The sequence below is a fragment of the Oryzias melastigma genome, linkage group LG9 (assembly GCF_002922805.2).
Source record: "Oryzias melastigma strain HK-1 linkage group LG9, ASM292280v2, whole genome shotgun sequence".
Lineage (NCBI taxonomy): Eukaryota > Metazoa > Chordata > Actinopteri > Beloniformes > Adrianichthyidae > Oryzias > Oryzias melastigma.
In genome coordinates, this window is record NC_050520.1 from 6,506,367 (window position 1) to 6,516,144 (window position 9,778).

A 9,778-nucleotide genomic window follows, 5' to 3' on the forward strand; every position below is an offset into this window, starting at 1 on the left:
TGCAAAATTATTTTATTATAGTTTTGCTTAAAAAATAAATATAAAGACTATATAAGAATCTAACTTTTAATAATTAGAAGAGTCAGATTATGATAAAAATACATCTAAATGTTCTTAAAATGCAATTTTCATAAATTTTCAAAATTTGAAAACAAAATTTCCCGATCAAGGGAAATGCAGATAGTCAGGTGTGTTCAGTCTTCTCTGCATTATTGTCATGGATGTTATCACTTTAACTGGCTCTGTGGAGAAAGTACAGCCCTCAAGTAAATGTTATTTTTACCAGACACTATTCATTTAAAAAATCTTAGATGGTAAATCATATTTTACAGAATGTTCTATGATAGTTTTTGAATTTTTTTCCTGGAACAGTATTATAGCTTTTACTAATCTTGAGCTACAATAAAGAAAATATAATTTACTATGTCTTTCTTTAGCTGCAAAACCTGAGCCTAAAGAGGATCAAAAGCTGCTTGGTATGTTGTAAAAGAAGCTGAAAGCTGATAGGTAGTGGCAGGAAGAACAGCATGTATGAGATGGTTAACATCTCTGCAAACTGAGCTGCCAGTCTCTTTATGTGAGGAGAGAACATACTGACATCTGCACTTTCTGCTCAGGATTTTGTTCAGTGTGAGAAGTCACGATGTACTACCGTTACAGAAAAACAGAATTTTAATTTCCTCCAGAATCAGAAAATGTTAAAGCCCATGTAATTTTTATGACAAAGTAGCTCATTATGCCTATTATACATAATAATGTATACATATGTATGTATATATTTATATATATATTTTTTTAAATCAAAGCTTATTATACATTTGGTGCAAAAATATATTAATTATTTTTTTTTATGGGTATGCTAACATTCGTACCTTTGTTTTTAGCTTTAGATTTTCTTAACAATACACTTTAGCTTTTAAAAAAATGTTGAAGGAATTTTTAAAAACATTTTTGCATCTATGTAATGTCTTGCAGGGCATCAACTTGACCTATTTTGTACTCATTGGCCAGAACATTAGATAAATTGTATTTATCTTAATTGCGCTCTAATAAAAATGTCTCTGTAATGCTTTGAACTCATATAAAATTAATGAAGAACTTAATATTTATATTAAAAAAGTTATTAGTTTTGACTTCATTGTAGATTAGATATCAAAATATGTTTAACATTTTTTTTCTTCTTGCAAAAGTTGTTTTCTGTGTTTCCGTTTTTGCTTGTAAAAAATATTTGTTAAAAAATCCTAATAAATAGTATTATTTTCCACTCTTTCTAGTTACTGTATCTCCTGTTTTAAAATGTTTAAGATTGAAAACGTGTGCCATTGGCATAACTAGAATGAATTAGCTGCCCCCCTTTATACTCTAAACTGAGAACTACTGAAAACTCTAGTGGATGGGAAACATATGGAGACATTTGATTAGTTTACTAAAAAGTTGTCATTTTTAGCAAGAAGTAACCATACTAAAGTAGAGATGTAGGGAAAAACCAATTTGCCAATGTATTGCAATATTTCGTTTAGTAACACTTTCATATTGATTAAAAATTCTGACAAGACGATATATAATTAATTATTTAGGAGCATCCTTTAACATCTTATTGACTGCTAGTTGGCACACAGATCCTGTTTGAGCAGCTCTAAACCTCACCAGAATAGATCGTGAAAAATTGGTGAAAAATGGTCTTGAGATATATCACGATACATATCGTGAGACACGTATCATGATATATATCATATTTCCAGATTCTTTCCAATACACACCCCCATTCTAAAGGTGTTTGAAGAAAGTTTAAGTGTATGTTGGCTTGTAATCTGTACCTACAGTATCTAAATACACTCAGATCAAAGACATTCCACTGAAGGAAGCTGATCACATCTCAGTCAGGGAGGGGCCAACAAGAGGCAGTTTGCAGCAGATTAATTAGTTTCATTTCAAGTGTCATTTAAGGCAGCTTTCACCTTTTTACTTTACATTAACTCATATCTGAGTGTGCCAAATTCCATCCTGACAGCAGCAGAAAGCTTAGCCAAATTCTCTTTAGAGACAAACTCAAAATGACCTCAAAATGTTCAGATTTTCCTCTGTGTATTGTACCTAACACAGTCAAATTCCTGCTGTGTTTTGATTCCAGCTCATTAGTGATTACTCTTTGATGTCTGATAATGCTAATGAGTGTTAAATCTTTGGGTTGTTCCATATCAGGATTGTTGTTAATGCTAGAGGAGTTTCCTATTGCTATAATTGTGATAATGATCATGCACGTTGAGTTCTCTTGGATAATAATACCCCTTTAAGCTCATGGATCAATTTGTATTCTCTAAGAGGCACTTGTTTTGTATGTGGCTCATTTTGTATTGGTCCCTCAGTCTGGAAGTGAAGCTGTTGTAATGTCCTAAAACAGGGTGTCAAACTCAATCACACAAGGGACCAAAATCCAAAACACACTTTAGGTCGCACAGGATAAACATTTATTGAACACTCTACAACAAAATTTTTAAGACTTTAAAACCGTAACTTATAAAATAGCATTACCTGCGATAATGCTAGTGTGAATGCTGTAAGTTGAATTTAGCCGCTGAAGATCTTAGTGCTGGTAGCTGAAGATGCTGAAATTGATAGCTAAAAATGCTGATGCTGATAACTGAAATCACTGAAGCTGATTGCCAGTTAGAATATTAGCTAAATGCCAAATTAGCCTAAAAAATAAAACAAAAAACAACTTAGATTAGCCAAAATGGCTAGAATGTATCTGAAAAAATAGCCAAACCTCAAACTATCCTGAAAAAAGCAGAAATTAGCCAAAACAGCTAGCATGTAAACATTAGCCTAACTCCAAAACAGCCTAAAAAAACTTAAAAAGAAAAGACTAAATTAGCCAAAACAGTAAGCATGTAAACATTAGCCTAACTCCAAAACAGCCTAAAAAACTTAGAAAGAAAAGCCCAAATTAGCCAAAACAGCTAGCATGTAGCTGAAATATTAGCTAAACTCCAAAACAGCCTAAAAAACTTTTTTAAAAAGTCTAAATTAGCCAAAACAGCTAGCATGTAGCTGAAATACTAGCTAAATTCCAAGTAGCTTTAAAAAACCAAAGGAAATGCCAAAAAGCTAGCAGAATGGCAATTTTTATAACTTTAAAACCGTAACTTTTTAACATACTATGAATAATAAAAAGGCAGGAATATTATTTCACAATAAATCAACGTAAACCTTAAATAATTTTCAATATTTTACTCTCCATAAAAATATATTTTGTCAAAATTATGCAAGTTATAAATAAGCACAACATAACATTGGGCCATTAATAACAATAAAATAAAATCATCTGAAGGGCCGGATATAATTACCCGGAGGGCCGGATCTGGCCCCCGGGCCTTGGCTTTGACACGTTTCCCAAAATTTTTCTCCCAAGGTAAAATTTGGTAGTTTGTCCCTCCAATAGCTTCAAGGGGAAAATGTTCAGTTTCATCATAATTGTTAGTTTTTCTGATCAGATAAGTTGAGCTCCTGAGCTAATGTCTTCTTATCTAATGAACACAACCAGATGGACCAATTTTCTCAGGAATTATTTGGATACTGTTACCACAAACCCCTGATTAGACACTGATTTAAAAAAAAAATCTGTGGGAACTTTTATACCATCTGTTCTCTTATCCTGCAGTTGACTAAAACATATGTTGTAGATGTATGGAAATGTATTGATAAAGTAATAAGCAACACTTGAAAGTGCTATATTGGTAGCTAACAGCTAAAAAATGAAAAAGAAAATCTAGTTAATTCTTTTTTAAATTGTCCCAACTAATTCATAAAAGCCACATGCTTGTTTTTATATGTTTAACTTTTTTTTGTTTTAATATTACATTTTTATAGAATCAAATACCAAAACATGAGCCAAATTATTACAGATTATATGCACTTTTAATAAAAAAAAGAGCAAATCTTGCTGTGTCTTGCCATAGATCAACAGTGGGGCATTTGGTAGTTACCAAACATCCTTTTCTGAATATGGATCATTTGCAGAAAAGCAGCCCCAAAGCATGATGCTTCCACCCCCATGCTTCTTCACATGGGTGCTCTTGGGATGCAATTCTGCATTCTACCCTCTCCAAACAAGTTCGGTAGTCTCATCTGACCACATGACCCAATCCCCCTCTGAATCATCCAGATTTTCTCTGGAGAACTTTAGCCAGGCCTGGACATGTTCTGTCAGAAGCATGGGGACCTTTGCATCACTGTCTTGTATACAGATAATGAGTTCAAACAGTGGAATAGCAGAAGTTCCAGGTCATTGAGGGACACGATTATTGTATTTTTTAGGACCTAAGTCTTATTTTTTCTGCATCATTGTGCAAATAAAATGATTTGATTTCCTGGATTAAATAACAAATTCTGTCTCTCAGAGTTGAATTGTATCTATTATGAACATTACAGACCTCTTATCTTTTAAGCGGAACAACTTTCAGAATCTGTGACTCACAAATAAATTTTTTGCCCCTCTGAAAATGATAATTGCACTGCTAGCAGGTGGTTGAACAAGCTATTACTAAAAAGCTGAGATGACGAACAAGCTATTTGATCATGACTCACAGTTTTCAAGCAGACATCCGACAAAAACATCCCACAGCATCTGTTGAAATCCCCATGACCGCTGCAAAGCTCAAGTGGTCAATCCTTTCATCCTCCTCCATGCAGAAAGCAATGGTTTTCATACCTGATAGAGCCCTGCATACAGTTTGAGCATAGTGCGTGGGTGTGTAATGGTGACTAATCCAATTTGCAGTCTTATTCGGGATCTGTAGATGTCAGTGAGTCCTTAATCTGTGGAAAGGGGGAGAGATCCTCGCAGTCTTAAGCTTTTCTCTGTCTGCTGATCCTCGTGGTAATAGTTTTTTTTTCGCCCTTCTACTCTTTGTCCTAATGAATACAAGGAGTAAACACAATCTGTATCCCATACTATAAATGTGAGATTTGGGGAAAGAAATAGCTTGAGGCTGTTGACAGCTGGTTGGTAGACAGTAAAGGGCTGGACTCATGTCGATGTGCCTGTGCTCTACTCAGCTACTCCTGATCCTCCTCTATCCATTCACTTATTCCCAAGGCTTGGGTTGTTTGTTGCCAGGGGTTACGCTTGTTGTTGAGGATAATGTCGGAGTACATGCAGCTCTCGCTCGCCCTGTGCAGAATTGGAATTTACACGGTAAGAAGAAAATGTCCATATGCTGCTTTCTCTTGTTTGACGGTGGTCGGGGTGTGCTGTGCTGCGTTTCTGAAGGAAGCCCCACAGGTTCAAAACCTTGGTTTGTTTACAGAGATTCTGTTTGAGCTACAGTGACGACTGCTTTTCCTGTTGGTTGGTTTCTAAAAGGAGAGCATGGTAAAAGATAAAGGATTGAAGAAAAAGGTATAAATTATAGTGTAGCTCCCAGATGCTGGTATTAGACAGTCAATTGTGTGTTTGCGACCGAATCAATTAGTATGAAACTAATAAAATATAAATTAAAAAACTGCCTTCTTGGTTTGTATTTTGACTTTTCAAGAATTTTAACAGAAAAATGTAGGATTTAGTGTGTTTAGCTGATTGTATATTGTCGGTAATTGTTTTCTGACCAGCTGGTGCAGCTTTTATATCAAATGTTTTAGTGACAAAGTGTTTGTTTTGTTTATTTTTAATGTAAAGTTCTACAAAAATAGAGGACAAAATTAATCAAAAATGATAAGGACTTAATAATTTAGCCATCATCCAATGTAGAAGCAGTTTTTAATCCAGGCAGTGCATTAAATTACCTAAAAATGAGTTTTCTTCCGATGTCAGCAAGGAAGTTCATCTGCATTCTTTTCTGGGGGGTCTAAACCTTTCAGCGTACTGGGGGTTGTTCTAGTAGCATGAATACAAAATCAGCTCTGTGAATGTTTAGACGAGTTAGTTTTTCATTTTCTGGAACATCTGTGGTGGCATCTCTTTGGTTTTGTCTTGTTTTTAAGCTGCACTAAACCTTATTTTTGCAGTTATTTTACAGATATTTTTATAAATTATTTTTCTTAGGATTCAGAGCTTATAAAACTCACGACATGAGTAGCAAATATTGTCATGGTCATTTGAGTGGTTGTCAAGTTTGTACTCATTGAGAACTTTGCTATCTTATCTCTGGAAGTAAAAATATCTTGTGAAAACATTTGGAGAAAAGGCTTCCTTGCAGAATCCCAGAGACAGTGACTATGTTTACATGCATGCAGGATATTACATCCAGTGCTTGAGCTTGTTAGGATAAGATCAGAATTTCGACATGCATGTAAACACAGTAGGTGTTTCACAAAGGATAGGAATTAAGGGTTCATTCTCCATCTGAGCCACCACAACAACCAGTCCTCCACTGTGGTAATCCTTTATATTTGATGTTTTGTGGTAGAAAAGTACAGTCGTACGTCTCATTGTTTGAACTGGCTTGATTATGTACTATCAGTTCGTTGTAGGTTGTGTGCAGTTCTCAGCCTTTCTAGTGAAAGAATGAAGTGTTCTTCTTCTATAGTCTTTCTTATTTTGTTTGCTAAAGATATTAAACCACTAATCAGAACTATACTTGAGTTTTTAGTGAAATTTATGACTAAACATTTGTTAAAAACCCACTTAGATAAGGTGTTTTTAACATTTTCTTGTGGCATTTATCTGATCATTTATGCATGTCTGAGTATTTATTTTTTTATTTAAATCATTTAAAATTAGGAGCAGAAGAAAACATGCATGTGGAAAAAGAGCTTACTTGTGATATAGAAAATATGCTGGGTGAGCCACAAGCTTTTTACTCTGCCCCCCATTAGAGCAAGGAGGGGGAGGGGGGTGGGGTTGCTTTGCCCCACTGACCCCGCCCACAACTCAGAGTCAAATTTTTCAATGAACTCACGCCGCTCTGCAGAAACTATGTTCCAGAAAACAACACAGGTTTGTTGATTTTGTCTAGAATTGAATAAAGTAGGATTGAGTAGATGGGACTGGTGCCAAGGAAACATGGGTTCAGTTCCCAGGGGCACAATGAGCTAAAGATCCAGACCCTTTGCACTGCTGCCTATCTGGGTCTCCCTGTCTCTTGAAAATACAGGGTTAAAATACCTCTTGTTGATATTGTTGGACGGGGGGCATAACTCAAAATTTACTGTGCAAAGCTTGCCCAATACTACAATATCCATCATCGAGAACATTAATGAAATGGAGAAATTTACCCTTTCTTTAAGGATATATTCAAACTGGACACATTTAGTCTGCTTAAAGTGAATTATAGTTCATTTCCGCCGATAATGCGCAACAAAGTTTTAGTCTGAATACGCACAAATGAATCCTGCTCCTGGACCAGGAACTGCTCTCTGACCCATCTTTAGAGGTGGTTTCGGTTTCTTCCAATCGGACTGAGCTTCGGCATGCTCTGAGATTCTTTAGTCTGAATACGATCCACTCCAAGACAGAAACAACTTACCCAAAATGGCCACGGTAACCAGTTGTCACGTGATGTCAACAGTGAAGGTGTAACAGTGTAAAGCTGCAATTGTCTTGCTAGCAAAAAGGCAAAAAATGGTACAACTCCTTACGTTTAAGAGCATTTGTTTTAACACAGCTAAAAAAACACTTCTTAAATGCTTTCCTGTGTCTCGTTACGTGGCATGCCCTGTCCGCTGCTGTGATGTCATCCAAAAAGCTACCGGGTTGTTTCCTAACAAATTCTCTTAAAAACAACGCCATAACACCACAACAATGAGACACAGCACCTCATTCAAATGTGGAAAGATAAATGCAGGTTCATTAAAACAACTTTTAATGTGATCAACATTATTTCTCACTGTTTTCCCAACAATCTGTATCACAAACACTTATCAGCGTACCTTCATAGCCGTATCGTCCCCAGGAATCGCCGTGCGGCATTCTAGAGAAGCAGTTGAATAATGTGGAAAAGTGTTGAACTGGGCCTTCATACAAATGCTCAAAATCAATCAGCAAAATAGAAGTAACTGCTAGCCAATGACTGAAGAGATCTTTAATCACATGATTTTGTTTTTTTTAGAATGTTGTGTCCGAAACAGAAATCTCCAGTAGAAGCCAGTCTGAATAGAGACCAAATGCAATCTTCAGGACTCGATCCAGAGCAAATAAATGGACTCGATCCGAACCAACGGACTTTCCCAGCCTGAATACACCCTGAGACTTGCATCAACCAAATGTACCAAATATTGGGAAAACTGGACTCTTTACATAAACCAAAGTAACAACTAGATGTCTCTTATGCTACATTAAATGTAAGGGTCATCTGTATTTGTTATCTGTGTATCCTTTAAACAAATGTGGAATATAATGTTCTATGTTTTGTGTTATTGTAGTTTCCTTATGTTTAAAAAAAAAATAGTTAAAAAAATAAAATACAGGGTTGTGTCAGGAAGGGCAACTCTCTGCCAAACCACCTGTGCAAATCAGGTGAACAACAAGAAAAGAACAGAATAGAATAGACTTTATTGTAACTGCCATCAGCAGCTAAAGTCTGAGCAGTCCAACAGCAGCAGAGCACAAGGTAATTGTAAGTAAAAAAAAATAACAATAAAAAATACAGCATAAGGCAATTATAAAATACAAAAAAACACAATTAAAAATAGGGTCAAAATGTGTGGTTTGTTAAAAGACCACTGGTAACTTTTAAAGTAGATCAAACTTGATTTTAATGGAACTAATGCCAAGATCAGAACATAAATGTTTTTTCTTTTTTCTATTTAAAATACTTTAATAATGTTAGCACCATTTGGAGAAATAAGTGTCACAGTACTGCACAGTAATAGTTTTATTCACAACATTTAACAAATTCTGCTTGGAAAGGAAATGTATGAACCGTTTCATAAAGTGATCAAAGATTAACTACAAAACAAATGTGTTTATTTATCTGTACAGTTGATTGATTAAAAGTTTCCTGCTGAAACTGAAAGCAAATCTTACTAAGCATGCTTGTTATTTTTCATTTGAAAGTCTTGAAAAGAGATCATAGCCTTAATTTACTGCATTTTTAATGGTTGTTGAAATGTATACACGAACGATCTTGCTGTTTTCGTCAGATGGTCAAGTCCTTCTCGGGGGCAAGCATCATTAGGTATCTCAATGGCTGCTCTCCAGACTCTTGACCATTAAGAATCTAAGTGATTGTATTGGGCCCTTTGTTGTCTTCTCATTATGTTATTAATGGAGTGGAAAAATGGTGGTCTGAACCCTGAGGCCTCGGCCACGTCATTCAGTTTAAGAGTCTCATGGCTGTGTTAAGCCTAATTTGGCAAGAAACCATGGAGTGTGCATTCAGATCATGACCTACTTGGAGCTCACAAACACATTGGAGACCTGGGTAGGTGGCACACCAACTGAACCCTCAGTCAGCTTGGAGAATGGACAGCACTTCCTGACAGGAGCAAAACAATATGGTCATTTATAAGTTTTAGGTCTGAATATAGTTTTTGTCCCTGGAAAAGGATTACATATTTTATTATTATGCATTGCAAAATTGTAAAAAATACACATTCATAGGAAATTTCAAACAGATTTAATTCTTCAAGTCAGAAACGTTTTTAGTTTTATAGTTGGCATGAATTCTGTTATTTATGATTTTTATTTTTAAGCAATTGCTTTGTTGTCCTTTATAGACTATTATTACAGGTTACAGGTTAGAAGAGTGGTTAATCTCAATGTTAAGTGTCACCACACCACCACCTTGTTTACCCAATAAAGATAAGATATTACCGTATTTTCCGGACTATAAGTCGC

At 35.4% G+C, this 9,778-nt stretch overlaps 1 protein-coding gene across 4 annotated transcripts in view; it reads left to right on the forward strand.

Annotated features, from left to right (window-relative positions):
- Positions 1-9,778, forward strand: part of arl15a (ADP-ribosylation factor-like 15a) — a 120,292-nt gene that overhangs the window by 5,981 nt on the left and 104,533 nt on the right. The window contains exon 1 of one of the 4 annotated variants that reach the window (XM_024275640.2): positions 5,014-5,197. The exons of 1 other annotated variant lie outside the window; for it this stretch is intronic. In XM_024275640.2, coding sequence (XP_024131408.1) covers positions 5,144-5,197 — 54 coding nt within the window. In that variant the 5' untranslated portion in view covers positions 5,014-5,143. Of the gene's footprint in view, positions 1-5,013; positions 5,198-9,778 lie in introns of those variants that run through there. 2 more of the 4 variants (XM_024275642.2, XM_024275638.2) reach the window with 2 other exon arrangements.